This window comes from Syngnathus acus, chromosome 24, assembly GCF_901709675.1.
Source record: "Syngnathus acus chromosome 24, fSynAcu1.2, whole genome shotgun sequence".
NCBI classification, from domain to species: domain Eukaryota; kingdom Metazoa; phylum Chordata; class Actinopteri; order Syngnathiformes; family Syngnathidae; genus Syngnathus; species Syngnathus acus.
In genome coordinates this window covers 4,208,932-4,226,661 of record NC_051108.1, presented here as the reverse complement: position 1 = coordinate 4,226,661, position 17,730 = coordinate 4,208,932, and the positions used below count along the sequence as shown (strand labels likewise).

General features: G+C 39.8%; 1 protein-coding gene across 3 annotated transcripts; it reads right to left on the bottom strand.

Moving 5' to 3' along the window:
- Positions 1 to 1,211: 1,211 nt before the first annotated feature.
- On the bottom strand, positions 1,212 to 17,523 carry LOC119118118 (centrosomal protein of 128 kDa-like). 3 transcript variants are annotated; one of them, XM_037244889.1, is made up of 24 exons: positions 16,927 to 17,523; positions 16,575 to 16,661; positions 16,199 to 16,328; positions 15,921 to 16,039; positions 15,681 to 15,772; positions 14,890 to 14,962; positions 14,092 to 14,172; positions 13,940 to 14,014; positions 13,661 to 13,796; positions 12,830 to 12,969; positions 12,645 to 12,716; positions 12,345 to 12,530; positions 10,711 to 10,899; positions 10,175 to 10,633; positions 9,488 to 9,649; positions 8,179 to 8,322; positions 7,978 to 8,037; positions 7,660 to 7,852; positions 5,874 to 5,923; positions 5,207 to 5,230; positions 3,362 to 3,439; positions 3,152 to 3,265; positions 2,947 to 3,055; positions 1,212 to 2,214 (listed from the first exon to the last, which is right to left on the bottom strand). In XM_037244889.1, the coding sequence occupies exons 1-24, from the start codon at positions 17,083 to 17,085 to the stop codon at positions 2,138 to 2,140; spliced, it is 3,009 nt and encodes a 1,002-aa protein (XP_037100784.1). In that variant the 5' UTR covers positions 17,086 to 17,523; the 3' UTR covers positions 1,212 to 2,137. The 3 variants fall into 3 exon arrangements, with proteins under 3 accessions (XP_037100784.1, XP_037100785.1, XP_037100786.1); XM_037244890.1 differs by having other exon boundaries at positions 7,978 to 8,034; XM_037244891.1 differs by having other exon boundaries at positions 13,670 to 13,796; positions 16,927 to 17,522.
- Between the last annotated feature and the right edge of the window lie 207 nt (positions 17,524 to 17,730).

Sequence of the window (17,730 nt, the reverse complement as noted above, 5' to 3'; positions counted from 1 at the left end):
CTTTTCACTTTCAAATCAAAAAATTTTTATTTGCCAAGTTTGAGCATGCCAAACAAGGAATTTGGTACATCACGTTCTCCGTTGAACGATTCGTTTGACTGAATCTTTTGAGAGAACTGATTCTAAAAATTCAGTTCACTTAAAAGAACTGTAATGCACATCAGTAATCATGACTGCTTTTCAACATCGGTTATCAAACATGGAAATGACACCTCTCACCCCGTGACTGCTGCATACGTCATCTTATTTTACAACAGGCCATCAATAAAAATATTTGTACGACAATTTTACTCAAATGTATTATGTTTGTAAGCAGGGGGAAAATGATGCTGAGACTTTGCACTTATTGAATGGCTTTGGCTGGATGCACTTGCAGCCCTCTGGGCTTAAAGGAAAAATCAGAGCATGGTTGCCTGATTGAATGGCTTGTAACACAAGCCAAATAGGTTTGCTCTAATGGGAATGCACTTGGCGACGAAGGCTTGCACCTCGGCGGAGGTAAGTAGCTGTGGACAACACTTTTTGTGATTGGCTACAGGGCTGTGGATGTTCTGGGGGATTTGCATTTAATGGCTGTTTTAGTGAGGAGATATTCAATGAGCCCTGACAATGTATTCATGAGACTGGCTTTATGGGAATGTTTGCATAGTATGCACCCGATTTATTTTGAACCCTCTCGTGTCTTCACGGGGGCACAGTGGGTTTGAAAATGCAAAATGTAACAACCTGTTGTAATGGACACTGAGCATATGGAAGCGCTGCTGTGACTAGAATATCCAAATTTTAGGGGACTGATTATAAATCAACCTTTTAAAACTGGCTGTCAAATATTGATAATACCAAAAACAAAAATTTGCCTGTTTCATGAAATAAATCAATTTTGTCAAAATGTCTCTCCAATTTCAATTTTTTAAGCTTTTTTTGTTTCATTTTATTAATAAGCATTATTTCCTCTATGGTAAAGAGGATTGCAAATCTGCAAATGCATTCATTTTCATCCGTCACCTGACGAGCTGAACTAAAGCTGGACTAATGACAGGGTGGGAAAACGAGTGTGCTGGGACCAGCAGGATGAATCTGTGTGTTTAAATGTGTTTTTGCTACCTAACACAGTGAAATAAAGCAGGCGCCTTGTTGGCTGTGCAGTTAAAGTATGAAAAACCACATTAGGGAGCCAGTGCCGTCTCCGAGGGGGAAAATAAATGCTAAACCCACCAAATGTGATTTATTCAGAAAAGTGCAAATATCAACGTAATCTGTTGGGAAATAGATTAGCCACCCTCACAGGCTTTTTATCAGATTGCAAAAAAAAGAATATTTTTGCGAAGCTGTTGGAGCTCAAGCTTCAAGAAGGAAGTTGTCATCCTGCATACAACATTAAAATACAGATCAGGATCTATAATGTACATTAAAACATTATAAAAATATGCAGAACATCAAGATGAAGCAAAACACTACAACAGTAAAATAAGGAACATTATTTGTAACACTGTCAACATAAAGATTGTAAACTAAAAGTGCATGCGGCTCAAAAGAGATATTGTACAGAAAAATATTTACACAGCAGGCTCCACAAGAAGGTACTTCTCTTTGTTTGATTTAGTCAATGAAAAAGTATGAATAAATATCTCTCAAAGAGAGAAGCTGCAGTCTCTTGCCGCAAAGCAAATCATTTGCAAACAAAATGAAATGAATCGGCACCAGGGGTTCCTTGAAAAACAAACATTAGGCCCCATCAGGATTTATTTCAAGAGCTTCACAGTTCATAAAAAAAAAAAAAAAACAAGACTTCAGTGTTTATTTTACAAATATATGACACAAAGAAAATACTCTCAAGATGACACATTGTTTTAAAAAATGCAAAAGGCACTGAGGTGAGCTCTTCAGTCATGTTTGTTGTGTTACACCGTGGCAGCTTGGAACACATTGGCATATGTCTGATATACTCTATAAATAAATTAAAATCCCTTTTTTGTTACAGTTGTAAATTGGCACCTTTTGAAGGGTGGCGACATCAGTGGTTGTGCGTTTGAGGTAGTCGGGGGAGATTACTGCTGATTCTTTTAAGTGGAGTAGTTCTTTCTTGTGGTTGAGCACCAGTTGGGTGTAAAAAAAATAATCACTTGTAGTAGAGCTGTCAAAGATCTGTGAGGAATTTGGCCATGTTGACTGCGGAGTCGTCCAAGTCGGAAGTGGTCAGGCGTTTGTGTGGAGCTGGGGGGAAAAAAAATTCAAATTATTTTACAACAGTGGGTCTTGAATGTTTAGGATGTTTTTGTTTTCCATCTGAATGGATTTAAAAAAAAAACAAAAAAAAACAGGAGTGTCGGAAACAATTTTACAGGAATTGTGAGGATACATGTATTTTTACTTTTTGTACACTTGTGGAAAAAGCAGCTGCTGAAACATTGAACGGCTTGAAAGCTTTAGAAAAGGTCAATCTCAGTTCACCTCTAAAGGTAAGAGGTTATTTTATGTCCCTCCTGAAATTTAAGCAAAAATATGTACACCTTTTCAGATTCGATAGCTACACGTGCATTTCCTGGTATGCTTATGTATTTGATGTCCATTTTCAATCTGGCATAAATGTTCTCGGACAAATAACACGTCAAAGATTTTGTATCAAATGACATTCTTCTACAAGTATACGATAATTCCTGAAAGTCCAGTAGAAATGATGTCTGCGAGAAATTTGAAAACAATACGTATTGATTTGATCTTTAGCCTTGGGTATGTGTCACATAAGATTATAAAATAAATAAAATAAATAAATAAAAATACTAACTAAATAAAATAATAAAGTATAAAAAACATATATAAATAATAATAAATAAAATAATAGAACAAAAAAAATACATTTGTTATGCCTTTGATATGGGATTGTAAAGTAATAAAAGTGAATTAAAAAATTTTTTTTCTTTGTTAATATCAAAAATACAAACTCACACAGTGTATCGGATCTCACAGAGCTGTTAAAAAATGCACTGGGGCTCTTCATAGAGGAAGCCAGAACAGCAAGTTTCATACTTCTGGTAGTGGCGTCTAATTTCTCCTCCTGAAAGACAGGATGACGTTGTAAGAAAAGGCTGCACACCACAAGCAACTTTTGACTTTCTGCAACGCAAATTTTAGTAAATCGTGTGTATCCTACCCTGCACTCATGGATTTTACGTTTCGACTCATCAAGCTGGTGCTGCAGGTCCCAGACGATTTCTTTGTGTTTAGTGTAGCACTGCTCGACCACCTCTTTTTGCCGTTGTGATTCCTGATGGCACCAGAGGGAAACCATGTAACATCTGAATATCAACTTTTGTCTTTTAATAAATAAGCACAAAAAAAAGAAAAAATTGTGCAGCCTTACCTCTAAGTCTTTGAAATTGTCTGTCAGGTATTGCTTCTCTGGGATGAACTTTAAGTAGTCCGTTGCTGCTCTTGAGTTCTAGTAACAGGCAGAAAAAAAAAAACTTCATGTAACAGTAGCGATGGGAAAATGAAGCTTCAAATTTGTTTCATGAACCACTTGTATTTGGCACTTTGTTTAAAACTGCATACTGACTTGTCATTTCTTAAACCTCTTTTAAACCCCGGAGTCAAAAAATAAAACAACTGGTTCATGAAGCAAATTTGAATCTTCCCATCACTATGTAACAGTAAACAAGTGACAATCAAAGCCACAAAATAATGAGCTTCCCTCCCTTAATTGTTTCCTTAAATACTGTTTACAGACTTGCTCCAAATCCAAAAAATAATTCCAAGTGAAATGAGGCATCATTTCCAGTCCAAGGCTCATGTGAAGCCATGATTACATGCGACGGCTGCATCAGTTCTCTGCGGATAATAACAGCTCTGGATCATGTGACAGCGTATTTGTATTTCCACAGATGATGGAAGAAGCTGTCCAGTAACAATGGTGCACAGTTGCCACCATTATTGTTCCTTTCATGGCAAATCCGAATAGGACCTTTTGCCTATTCATTATCTCCTGACACCCACAATGCACTGCATTGACTTTGGGTCACTGTTGAATCTATGCAGATTCTAATGATGCTGGCAGGATTCGAATTGGGCCGATTGAGCTTTTGGCATTCAGCTGTTGTAAATGGTCAAGAAGAGTATGCTTGAGCGGCAATGGGCATAATGTGCCACCATTGGCCAATACAAAAACTAATTGTGGATTTCTGTCAGCTTGCTGTCATTGCATTTTTTAATGAAGAGACCTCTTAAACAGTAGCGCGTTCTATTTCTCTTGCGTCTTTTAATAGCCTCCTGACCCAAGTCGGATGGAGACGTTTGTCTGAAAAGATGCAGTTGTTACATTGCTCGACTCTTGGATGACACACTCGCATAGTGGGATGACACCCGGCCAGGCGGGGGAGAAAGTGGGTCGATGGATACTATTGTTGCAGAAATTATTTAACTTGATGGTGGTCCGCAGTCGCTGGCTAACGAGAGACTGGAGGGAGCAAGTGAGCTGCATAATTCAAAGTGATAGACAGCTTTTGTGAAAAAAAGCAAAAAAAAAAAAGCTGGAGTCTTGAATTAATTCTCAGTTATTTCAGGGCTAAAATTTACAGTAGATTTAAAATTTGGGTATTCATTTTATTTTTACTTCCTGAATTTGTTATGAGTATTACCGTATTTTCCGGACTATAAGGCGCACCCAAAAACCCTAAAATTTTCTCAACACCCGACAGTGCGCCTTATAGTCCGGTGCGCCTTATATATGGACCAAATTCCTAAATTTAAACTGGCCTGAAGGATTGTGTCATGAAATCAATCATATGTGGCCTGCTGAAGACTATGAATCGTGAATCAAAAAGACTATGGTTCATTATTTTGTGATTATAAAGTAATTTGTTGCATCTGAAGTTGAAATAAAAAAGGTAAAATGGAGAATGATTTGATTTGGATTAAAAATCTGACATGATGCATTAATGGTGCAAAGTTTTAAAATGGGCCATTCATTGAAGGTGCGCCTTATAGTCCGGAAAATACAGTACACGCTATATTTACACTGGACCACAATGACATCATTATTAACCTCATTTCTAAACAAGAGCCATGATCGCCATAGAAATTTTTTAGAATCGATTATTCCATCGATTAATCGAATAATCATTAAAAAAAAACACAATAGATATAATTGCACCTAAACTTGCAATTTGAATGTCTAGCTCATCTGTATCCACAAACAGTGACACCTTACCATCTCAAGATCCAAAACACGATCCTGCAAAGACAAAAGATGGGAGATGATCACAAAACTGCCATTGGCAAATTACATCTGTGCAGAGAGACATTTAAACCAGGTAATCTGCTCGAACACTAAAAGTGGATTCCGTGCGATGACAGAAGAGGACTCATAATGGGAAACAAGGGAAATAAATGTTAAGGTTTTGACAGACAAATGGCTTCTTATTTCAAACACACCGAAGCAAATTTTCCCGACTGCTCATCAAGCTTCTGACTGATATGCCCCCGGTAACGATGCATGTAAGTGATGCTATGATTCTTAAATGCCCCTCTAACACCCCCCCCCCCCCATCTGTTTTGCATGCATTGTCAGTTTCTAACAAGGGTTTCTTTAACTCTGAAACTTTCCCCCCTACTTGTCTTTCCAATTTACTTTCCGCAGCGCTCATCCTTCATAATTAATGACTCGACTGGGTACGGGACAGCTGAATAATTGCGCACACGTTTTTGCCAGGTGTCGTCGAGTCGAAGCAGATGGATCTCGGGGATTTGACTCTTGGCAAGTGAGTGGAGGTGCTGGGTTGGGGCAGTCCGACACCAGTAAAGGTGATGGCGGATGTTGTCGCACAGTGGGAAGGAGACAAGTGGCATGATCAAAGTGAAGAACAATGAATACGAACCTGCAAGCTTCTCATTTCTTCATCCTTCTTGCGATTCCCCTCCAGCAGCTCTAAGGGGAAAATTTGGATATGTGATTAAATTCTAGAATGGCCGTTCAAGTATTGTTTCAGCTTGCAGATCATTACGGCAGCAAATTGTTTTCAGTTGCAATTACTGATCGTTTGCCTAATTACATTGTTATTTGGTAACTGATTATATTTCACACTACCCCACAATATTTACACATTTTACTTTGCATGATAATGTGCTAAATTAACCTAGCAAGCTGTGTCAATTAACTCCCAGCAAGACATTCAAGCATGAATCAAAATGTAAGAGGCAATGTTCAAACACATTTAAAATAGCTATTGTGAAATTGTTCCAGTGATTACTTTGCCACGTTGCTTGATATGAGTCGTAGGGAAATGCTTTGAAATTGAAACGCATCTTCACTGAGCCTTAAGTGCATCCTGATGCGAGAACTGCTCCCCTGATAAATAAACGGAAAACACTTGATGTCTCCAGCTACTTTTCGCAAACCATTTGCGCTTGGAAATGCTCCATAAAAATTACTTGTTAAGTGCACAAAATCTTTATGTGCTCATCTGAAATTCAAACATCGGCCTGGGGATGACCGCAAACCTCCATCTCTTCAACCACAGAAAACAAATATACCGTATTTTCCGCACTATAAGGCGCACCTCCAATTTTCTCAAAAGCCGACAGTGCGCCTTATAATCAGGTGCGTCTTATATATGGCCCAATATTGAGCCACTACAGCAGGCGTGTCCAAAGTCCGGCCGGCGGGACAAATGTATATGTCTTATATATGGACAAAGTTTTAAAATGGGTTGAAGGTGCGCCTTATAATCCGGTGCGCCTTATATATGGACAAAGTTTTAAAATGGGCCATTCATTGAAGGTGCGCCTTATAGTGCGGAAAATACGGTACTTCAAATGACCAAAATATTAATTTAGAGCTGAATTATGGATCTTTATTTTTAGCTCTTATAGTTTAAAGTCCACACATAACTTCTTTGCATCAAGTCAAACAATGTTACAGGCATTAGAAAACCAAAGATGAATAATAAATAAGTGTGCGGGAAAGTTCTGCTGACTGCTGCCATTAACAAGCAGTTGCCTGAGGTGAGCAATTAAGTGGCTTTAATAAAAACATCGCTCACATTAGAATTTGATGGACGAGTCCACGACCATAATCTCGCAAAGGTTAGAAGTGTTCAACTATGGCAATTGGAATGTCACCTTGTTGAGAAGATGTTAAGTCACTGTATACACTACAAAATCAGTTATTCCATTTCCTGTCTAAGAGATGGAAGCTATTTTTTGTATAAATGGCTGATTGGTTCCACCCATACTGATCTTGTCTGCCCTGAACATCTATCGAAATGAGCTGACCTGCTGATGAAACGACTTGATGATCTAGACATCACATTACTGGATGAGAGGTGAGGGAAGTGGATGAAGAGATGAAGCGTGCGGTATGCTGAGGAGGAGCTTCTGCGAAATCAACTGATAAGATCGGAGGCGAAGGGAACACAATCTGAGACGCTGACACTATTTAAAAGGATCGCAGAAGCTATTAAAAAAGGGTCAAATTACTAGTGACATTTTTTTATTACTGCTGTTAGATTAGATTAAGCATTTGTACATCTGCTGATGTTTATCGCGAACGGATGAAATCCCTTAAGTTTGCACTTTGTTCATTCTGAATTTAATGAGGTCAAATCAAAATGTCACCATGTGCTCATATGCTAACAAACGTACCAAATAGCAGAATGAATGTACCTTTTTTTTCAGCGCTGATTGAGAGTAACAGCTTCTCTTGTTCGTCCAGCCGTCGCAAGAGAGCATCTCGGTCTGTGGCCCGAGTCTGCGTGAGAGCCTTCAACTCATCCCTGGTGTGCTTGTGCTGCATCCTAAGTCGTTCTCCTCTTGTATCATGCTCCTGCACCTCCTCACGCAGCCAGCGTATCTTGGACTGGTTAGTCAGAATCGGAAAAATACACACCGAATGGATTGGAGAGTGTTTTCTTATGTTGTAGAAATAAATTTGCGGGAAAAAAATCTCTAGATTGGTTGACAAGAGTCACACAATAATCACACCTTTGTCTCCGCTAGCCAAAGGGAGGAGTCTTTTACTGGTCCAGCTTTTTTAGTTGCCTGCTAAAACAAAAGTAGCCAATTGTGAGCTTTCCATGCAAAATGAAAATGAATGCAATTCAAATGTAAATCCATTAAACGACATGTTTTGGTGTCATTTGATGAAGATGGGCATGGAAAAAGAAAGGGCAGAAAGTAGCATACCTGGAAGTTATTCCTTGGCAGACCTTGGAGAGCTCTATCGAGTTCATCACTGATGGAAGAAAGAATGGCCTCGTGTTCTGTTTCCATCTGGGCCACTTTCCCTTCCTGTCTGACAAGTTCTGATACTGTCATATCTGACTTGACCTTTAGAGAATATGGAAGTTGATCAGGATATACTTTTTGTAACAAAAATGCAAAAAACAGCTAAATGCAGTGGAAAAACACAAACAACTTTAGGCATTAAAGTGTCATTTGCTTTCCTCCTACACAAACAGAACCTGGTTAACTGGTCTGCTCTGTCAATAGTTTCTGGGTCTCTTCCAGGGCACAGTCAATCAATATGTCAGGGACGCAGGAAGTAACTGAACAGTGTAGCCACGGGGACTGTGGGTCATCATTCTGTCTCTTCGTGAAAAACTACCCACGGTACATGAATAACAGTCTTTTTTTTTTTTTTTTTTTTTCCCTTCAGCCGGTTTAGAGTCAATACATGGATACCCTGAAGAGATCCTCCTCCCTGTCAGAGAGGAGAGTGAAGACTCCATCTGTTGTTGTAAAACACCGACGATTTAAAGTACTTGAAATAGTGCTGACAAAGCAAAAAACCTTCTCCATATGTTTTAATTGTGTGTAATAAATAAATGGATCTGATCACCTGCTAATTTGTTCCTGTAATGCACAGGTATCAAAGATCTGGACCGGGGGTCCAGATACGGCCCGCCACATCATTTTAGGTGGCCCGCGGAGACAAATTGTGCATCGAATTCATGTCAATTCCAAAATGTAAAATTGTTTTTACTTTTAAAAAATAGAGATATTGTAAGCAATTTTAATTACCATTCTTTTTTTTTTTAATAATTGTTATTTTTAAATATTTGATTGGATTTCAATATTTCATTTTTAAATATTTGAACAGTTTTTATTACCGTATTTTCCGCACTATAAGGCGCGCTTAAAAACCTCCAATTTTCTCAAAAGCCTACAGTGCGCCTTATAATCCGGTGCGCCTTATATGTGGACCAATATTGAGCCACTACAGCAGGCGTGTCCAAATATGGACTTATATATGGACAAAGTTTGAAAATGGGCCATTCATTGAAGGTGCGCCTTATAATCCGGTGCGCCTTAATATATGGACAAAGTTTTAAAATGGGCCATTCATTGAAGGTGCGCCTTATAATCCGGTGCGCCTTATAGTGCGGAAAATACGGTAGTCTCTATTTTGAAAACTAGTTATTCATCACTTTGTTGTGTAGCCTATACTATATAGAATAGAATTTTTTACCATTTAAATAGAGATTCAACTCACTTCTTCCAGTTCCAATTGAAGCAGCTGGTATTTTTTATCGAGGAGTGCGTGTGCATCCTCTTTTGCGTTGAGCTGTGCAGCCAGCTTGTCACACTCATCCTTCATCCTGTCCAACTTGACGCGGAGCACCTCGCATAACTTCTTCTCCGACACCGCGCCTTCCTAATGGAGAGCAGGTGTGTTGACGATGGAGAAATACATTATGAACCGCATCGAGTAATTATTATAGAGTAATTAACATTGACTGAGAACTTGGAATGAACTGTGTGCCGCTGAGGAAAAATACAAGGGATAAAAAGATGCAAGGAAAAAGAAGTAAAATGAAAAATTAAAGCTGGAGGGAGGCGACAAGGGAAGGGATTACGAGGAAAACGGATAACACAGTGGAGGGGAAACCAAGAAAGGACAAGGACAAGGAAAAAATGAGCTATTTTAAGCGTTTCTTATAATTCCTCAATGATGGCTGAGGCTGAACGGGAATATACGCTTCTGGCTCTGCTATTTGAATATTGGGTGGGCTTGCAGAGGACCCATGGGGCAGAACTTTCTAGAACACGTCCTTGTCCTCACTGATAATGCCAAGGAGGACAGCTAATGTCCTACATTCATCCATATCAGGGAGGAACGTGCACCTTCTTAGCATTCTTCTTCTTCTTCATGCTTGAAGAAAAAAAAAAAGATTATAACCTGAACATCATTCAGATGTGACTGGATTTCATCGCGCTGCTGACGGCAGAGTCGGAGCATGTCGTGCACGTCTTTGTTCTTCGTCTTGCCTTCTTCAATCGTGGCCTTCAGGTTGTCCAGCTCCTTCTGATGAACCTCTCTCTCCAGCCGCAGCTGTTTCCTCAACGTGTCCGGCTCTTCCTGAACTACGGCCAGCTTGGCCTGCAATTCTGCTGTGACCTTCTGAAGCTCCTTCTTGGAAGCTTCCGCCTCAGTTAAGCGGTGTGCTAGCTGAGCATGAGTTGAAGTCATTTGACTCAGCGTAACCTGGAGCTCCGCCTGCTTATTCTGGTGTCTCTGACTGAGACATATTTGCGTGTCGGCTTGTTCTACAAGCCTCCGATTCTCTTCCTCCAGTCTTGCCAGGTTGTCCGACTGCCGCCGAACTTCTCTCTGACGACCAGCCGAGGTCTCCTTCACCTATGATTCAATTTTCAGTTAACAGATTGTCAAAATGGCCGCCTCCTGAGATGTACACAGTATTGAGGGATGTTCACCTCCCGGGTTTCCTGCTCTAGAGCCAGTTGGCGCTGGCAGCTCTCGGAGAGCTCCACATCCTTGCGGTGAAGCTCCTCTTCACACAGGGCCAAACGTTGTAGGCTTTCAGCCAGCTCTCTGCGGGCAGCTCCAACCTGCTGGCTCAGCGCCTTTAGCTGGGTGTGGGAACCCTCCTTTTCTTTGGCTACCTGGAGAGAAGAACAGAAAGAGTGAGGGAGAGACGGATGGGGAAAAAAGAATCACAGGAGACGACGGGGAGGGAAAGCTCTGCCAACATTTGACGAGGGAAGGAGGAAGTGTCGGGAGTTCTTGCATTGACAGAAAACTGCTTGGCAACGAGGCAGATCGCGTCTAATACTCGGACATTTTCAGGACTTTACTGTCGCTAAGGAACTGATAATTCAATTGAGCTCTTTGTAATACATCCTGATTCAATAAAAGGGTGGAAATTAATTCATAATTCATTCACATCACAGCAAATATTCCAGGTGGGAGTCTCCTGCCCTTTTCACACTAACTAGTAAATTGGCTCATCATCTCAAATGCATCTGGAGAGAACCGCAAAGTATCCCACAGTCCTCTTGAGTCCCCCCCCCCCACAAATTGTGAACATTAGCAAGAAATTCTAATGCATTCGCAAATGCTCTTAACACTCTTTTGTTTGAGCTGACTAGCAATTTTAATATAAAGCTAAACTGTTTTTATCATCTATCATTGATGACAGTTTATTTTAATAGTTTATAAGGATTCCCTTTCTTGTGCTTATTTCACAGGGCTTTTCTAACTGTGAAAAACCATCATGGAGAAATTGCACCAAATAAAAAAAGCATAAATAATTCAGCCACTGTAGTTTTATGCAAATCGGAGAATGCTTGTGAGTTGAACCACGAGGCTAGGTATGAGATGTTCTGCTTCTTTTCTCACCTCTTGGAAGTTTCTTCATGAATGCTAATGAGGCTAGTAATGGCAAAGACTAAGAGATGTTCTCCATTTTTTTAAATCTTATCTTTTGTAACAGTGTACACGGGTTCCTCTTTGCTGTGTAATTGTATATCGACGTCTCGGTTGAAAATTAGGTTTCTCAAGTTACCACGTTAAGTCACTTGCGCTTAAACGTGATGAAGCTATCAATTCAATTACACAAGAAGAAGTCACTGTACTTGGGAAGATTTAGTTCACTGTGTGTTTTGATACACAAGTTTTTTGTTGTATAGCAACTAGTGATGAGAAAATGAAGCTTCAAACTTGCTTCATGAACCAGTTGTATTTTTTGACTTCCTCTAGATGGCACTGTTGGTTTAAACAAAATGGTTCACGAAATGGCAAGTCAGACTTCTTTCAGCCCATTTTTGTGGGCCATCCAGAGAAATGGGGGGAAAATACAACTGGTTCATGAGGCAAAACCGAAGCTTCGTTTTCACTAATTATTAGCGACACTAAATCAAAGCATCAAAACGTGAACATGTGTGTTATTTTCACATGGTGTATGTTTGACAGCATAATAATGAACATGAATTACTCAAGCGTGGGGGAGAGCTACCTCAGTTTTCACACTGAGTCTCACACAGACTCAGAGAAAAACTAGTCAGTAAGTACTTTTCATGTCAGTTAACAAATGCCTGCCCTGACTGACCTGTGCTGCTTTGTCAGTGTGCATCTGAATGTGAACCCGAGCTTCTTCCAGTTCCTTCTGGAGTCGATTGCACTTTGCCCTCCATTGACGCACGGCCTTTTGGGCCTTGGCCCTTAGTTCTTCTCTGCTCCTTGTGCTCTCCTGGAGTAACTCCTCAGTCTCGGTCCTCTCTGTCTGCTGTCGGCTCTGAAAAGAAAGGCAAACGTGTATATTTTGAAAAATAGACTTTATGATGCTAATCAAAGAACCAATACTAATCAATCATTGTTTACAGCAGGAGCTGATGAAAGTGAGAAATACCTGTAAATCCCTCAGCTGTTCAAGCATTCGCACTTGTTGTTGCTCCCGTCTTGCCAAGTCTGCAGACAAGCCCTAGTGGAAAGAGGTCAGAGAAAGGTCAGATTGAGCAACTTAAAATTGGAATACCCTTTAAACAAGTGGAAAAAACAACACCGCACCAAAAAAAAAAAAAAAGATAGACACACCTCCAATTGGATACTCAGCTGGATCCGCTCTCTCTCCTTGCGGTCCAATGCATTCTTGAGCTCCTCAACCTCACTGTTGACTGATACCTTACGCAATTGAGCTCGGAGCTCCGCCAACTCTTTCTCCACGTCTGAATCGTCTACATATATTCAAAATAGAAAACCACACAGGAAATCATTGTGGTATCAACTTAAGTTCTGAGCTCATAACAAAAGGAGTTGTCAACAGTATTTTATGTAACGAGAGGGTTCAATTAAACAAGTTCTGATCTGTTTATAAACCCGAAAAATCCAGCAAAGTAGGTCCTGATCCACTGAGGCTTTCTAAAATCAAACCCATGTTGTTTTCTAAATTTCCAATTTATTCTTGCTACTAACAATTTTTTTCCCCCACTAATTTAGTTTGGTTTTAAAAAAAGATGTCAACTGTTAAATAGTTCTTCATGCACCTAAAGCTACCACAAATGAATGTTTTGTTGTCAAATTACCATTTTTTTTCTTTTGCCTTGGAGATTTTTTCCCCCTCTCAACAAAAAAAAACACTGCAGATTTTTGGTTGATTTCTCAGTGTACTTTGTTTTGTCCACCCCAGAAAATAATCGTAAAAGTCTCGTTTTACAACTAATGTTCCCGCTTCGGTGTACTAAAAATGACATTTTCTCACTATTGCTCAAACTGTTCTCCATAATTTTTAACTTCCCTCGCAGGATGTATTAAGTATCTACCTACCTACCTTTTCGTTTTTTTCATTATTCATTTATTACAAAAAAACATTAATTAAATAGTTTCTCAATAAAATAAAAACTGCTGAATCGCACTCCTGACACCTACATTGCGCACCTCGTAATCTTCCCTCCTCCCTGCCTGCAGAGTTGCCAGGAATAGGCTGACTAGACTGCAGCCAGACCTTCTGAAGCTCCATCTTCTCCATCCTGGTCCGCTGCAGCTCGCCACGCATCGTCTCCACCTGTGAATCATCATCCACACGTGGCGGAAACGTCGGAATGTTAAACAACTGGGATTTCCTTCGGGGGAGTTTGCAGGGCAGGTTCCCTGTGTGCATTCACATTTACGCCCAGCATAGTTCATCCAGATCAAATAAATACAAACCTGTTGAACCAGCGACTCTCTGCTGTCCTCCGACTGAGTCAGTTGTCGTTGAACTCTCTCAAGCTCATACTCCATCTGAAAAGAGGTGGTTATTAGATGTCAGAGTATTTTAAAACTTATAAATCTACAATATATTAAAAATCTGTACTCACCTTGGACTTTTCCTTTTCTGCGTTCAGTAGTCTGGACGTCACGGCGTCCTCTCTCTCACTGAAACTGTGTCGCTCCAAAGTCTATAGAACAAATATAAGAAAGTTGTTCTTACAGGATGGGTGCTTTAGTATGACATCATCCAGACTCCACATCTCTTTTAAATAAGCCACTGTGTGGATTTGTAGGGGGGCTTCACATCCCACTCAATCCCGAAGCAGGCTATAGTGATGAATTGTCGGGTGCTAGCAATAACAGCTACCCAAGTGACTCATCATCTATTTGATTCACATCACAGCGGGAATAAATGTGCCTTGCGCTTCCCCTCATCTACTTGACTTTTGAGATAAAATAGATTAATTTCCTCTTCATCATTTTCTTATGCGTTTATTTACTTTGTTTGTTTTTTCTGAGGGGGATGGATTTTTTATTTATTTTTCCTCACCCTTGGGTGTGTCATTCTCCCATTAGGACACGATGGTGGCGAGGGGTATAAATCGAATTGGGAGCTGCTTCGTATTCAGCAATGTGAGCTCATCCCTAGGTGAACAGTATTATGAAATATTATAGTAAAGCAACACAGTGCCCCCTTGTGGTCTAGCGTAAAACTACAGTATGAAAAATGCAGACAACTTGGCTCATAGAAGTTTTTTTTTAAGACAATATTTAGGATGAGCATACAAGCTGATGTAAGGGCATCTGAAGTTTATTTAATTTTTTTTACAATTAGCAGAGACATAAGTCAAATAATTGCAATAGTTAACGTGGGACAAAGTGTACACAGAAACACAATCACTTACAGAGTCATGCCGCTGTATAGGGGTCACATGATCAGAGAGGCTCTCGATCACAATCCTGGTGTCGACATCAGCCCTGTCCAGAAAAGAAAAAGTGAAAATATTACACAACACACTCTAAAACAATTATACAACCTTCAAGTGGCAAAATACGTTCTCAGTTTGAGCCAGTCAAGTGTGTTTAATAGGTTTGTCAAACTTTTTAATTATACTGAGAGACAAATTGCCTTTTTGACTTTTCAATGTGGCCTTCAACAGCTCTGCAGAACATCATTATCTTTTCCCTCTAGGTCACTTATCTCGTTAAATCTTGAAAATTGGTGACTATCAGCATGCAACATACCCTGGACTCTGTATTTTTTTTTTTTTTAAAGTATTTTTTAACATTGTGGCATAAAACCGTACAGTAAGATAATTCAAACCGATAATATTTTCTATCTTGATTAGCTAAATAATGTAACCAAGATCATTTTGTGATGTGTTAAAGCATGGTCCCTTGTTCCTGTGTTGATCAACTAATTTAAATATACCCAATGAAGTGAGAGTGTTTTTTTTTTTCTTCAATATGTGGACATTGAGATAGTTCACGAAAGATTTTCTTGTGGGTTTAGATACACACTAGAGACACCTACTGGTCAGAAAGAAATAACTCGTGACAGTAAAAATATCTCTCTGTGCTGTGATTCTAACCAACATAAACACACCCAGTGAGGCGCTTTATAGAATACTTACTGGACACGCACCACAACAAAACTTGTTCTAATGCTCACATACAGTAGAAGATCAAATATTACCTATTTCTCCTGACGATTTCTCGTTCCAGGTCCACTGACAGCCTCTGTTGGTCGCAGCGCAGATCTCTCAAGGACTGGTGCAGTGTGTGGATCTGTAATGGTTGGTATTATAAGACATACAAAAGTGGGATCTCGTCTTTAAAACACAATATGCTGTCTTAATTACATTCCAATCAGATTGAGATGCAACCTAAATAAATGGAAATCCAAGAATTGTGTGTTAAAAAAAAAAATTCTTACATCCTCTCCTGACAAGCTGCTATTCTTGAAGCGAACACATGCCGAGTGAGACCTCCTCCTGCTCCCTGGCGTTCCTGCGTAGTCTTTTCGTGGGGAAGTCGACTTGATATGTTTGACATCTGTAATTCCACATTGTGGTCACATTGGAATTAATGAATAAAGAGTGAGCAGACCAGTGGAAAACTCCGCCAGTCACATTCAGCTTTATCACTCTGCATATTTAATCTCTTTGTTATATTATTAACCCAGACAAGATTTTGGATGCTCGGGTTCCCTACCTGATCTAGGGCAACCGTCCAGGTCACTGGAGTGCAAACTGGAGGCGGAAACACTACTATGAACACCATTGGTTCTTATCAGCCTCTGTGCCTGCAACTGACTGATGGACTCCTCCAGGTTATCACGAAGCTAGACAACGGAAAAAAAAAAAAAAAAAAAAAAGATGGCTGAAACAACAAACAAACTGGCTTGAGAGAGGACCTCAGTCTAATTTGAGTTTAATTTCAGGAAGCGAAATATTAGATTTCAAGGGTAGGTTTCAATTGAAAGTGTACTAAAATAAAAATGAAGTGGCCCTGACCTTGTGTAAAAGCCATCTGTGTAATGTGTAATATAATTTCATTACACTGGGAATGGATTGAACAGGTGTCTCACCAAAGCCATGGCCTCAGCCTGGTCGTCGGTATTCTCCCTGTACTGGCCCAGCATCTGGTCCACCTTGGTCAAGTTCCGATTAGTATCCTGCCAAAGAGTCAGAACAAATCGTGTGACCGCTGAAAGTCAAGCATTCACACAGTGGATCATAAAATGCATCCGTATTAAAGATATTGTGCAGTCATGTGTTGTGGTCATGAAAATATGCAGTGATATCAGATATATCTTCATAGAACTATTATAGTTCTTTATTTATTCATGAGGATGACAAGACAATTAGTGTAGTTGAATTGGAAAACATTTCATCTTCTATTATATCTATTTTAAATATAAAAGGAATGACTACTTGTACCTGCAAAGTGCTGCACAGTGTGCTGATCTTCTCTGACATCTCAGCTGTTCGGCCATCACCTGCTCGCCCACTAGCTCGGCCTCTTTCCCGTGCAAATCTGCGGTGGGCTTCATGTCCACGCAATCTGTCGCACGAATCGGATCCACTGGATGTGTTCATATTTTGGAATTATAGCTCGGCAACGCAAATGTTTAGATTAATAACCTGAGTAAAGAAAACTCCCAATGACAAAAGAATTGCATAGCACATTCGCGACGAAATTGGGAACCTTTTGCTTTGCTGAGAAAACCCCTCTAAGAAATAATTAGACTTATAAAATGCATATATTTTCGCCTGCCCATTCAACGCTCTCATTGCGTTGTTTGGGATGCTCCGCTTGATGATAGCAACAGGTGGCAAACACTAAAAGCTAGCTAGCTAACCTAAAGCTGACACTCATGTAGTTGTATAACGATCGCACAACCTTAAATATGGCCAGCGGCAAAAGATCGAATATATTGCACTAAAGTGTCGTCCACGTCACACACAAGATTTTTACTTAAAAGAAAACAACGGCGATTATGCATCCTCCTACTATGGCAACTTGAACTAGCCGCGTCTGCAGAAAAAAACAAAAACAAAACGCACTCCATTCGCAAGGAAAACGCACGCTGGGAATTGTAGTCCTTTTAGTATTGTGAACTCAGGGAAAGTGCTACTTGTGAACTACAATATCCAAAAGCAGGTTTATGCGCCTGTAGTGCCGCGACAAAAAAAAAACAAATCCACAAGTTTTAATTAAAAAGTTATTTTCACTCATTTATC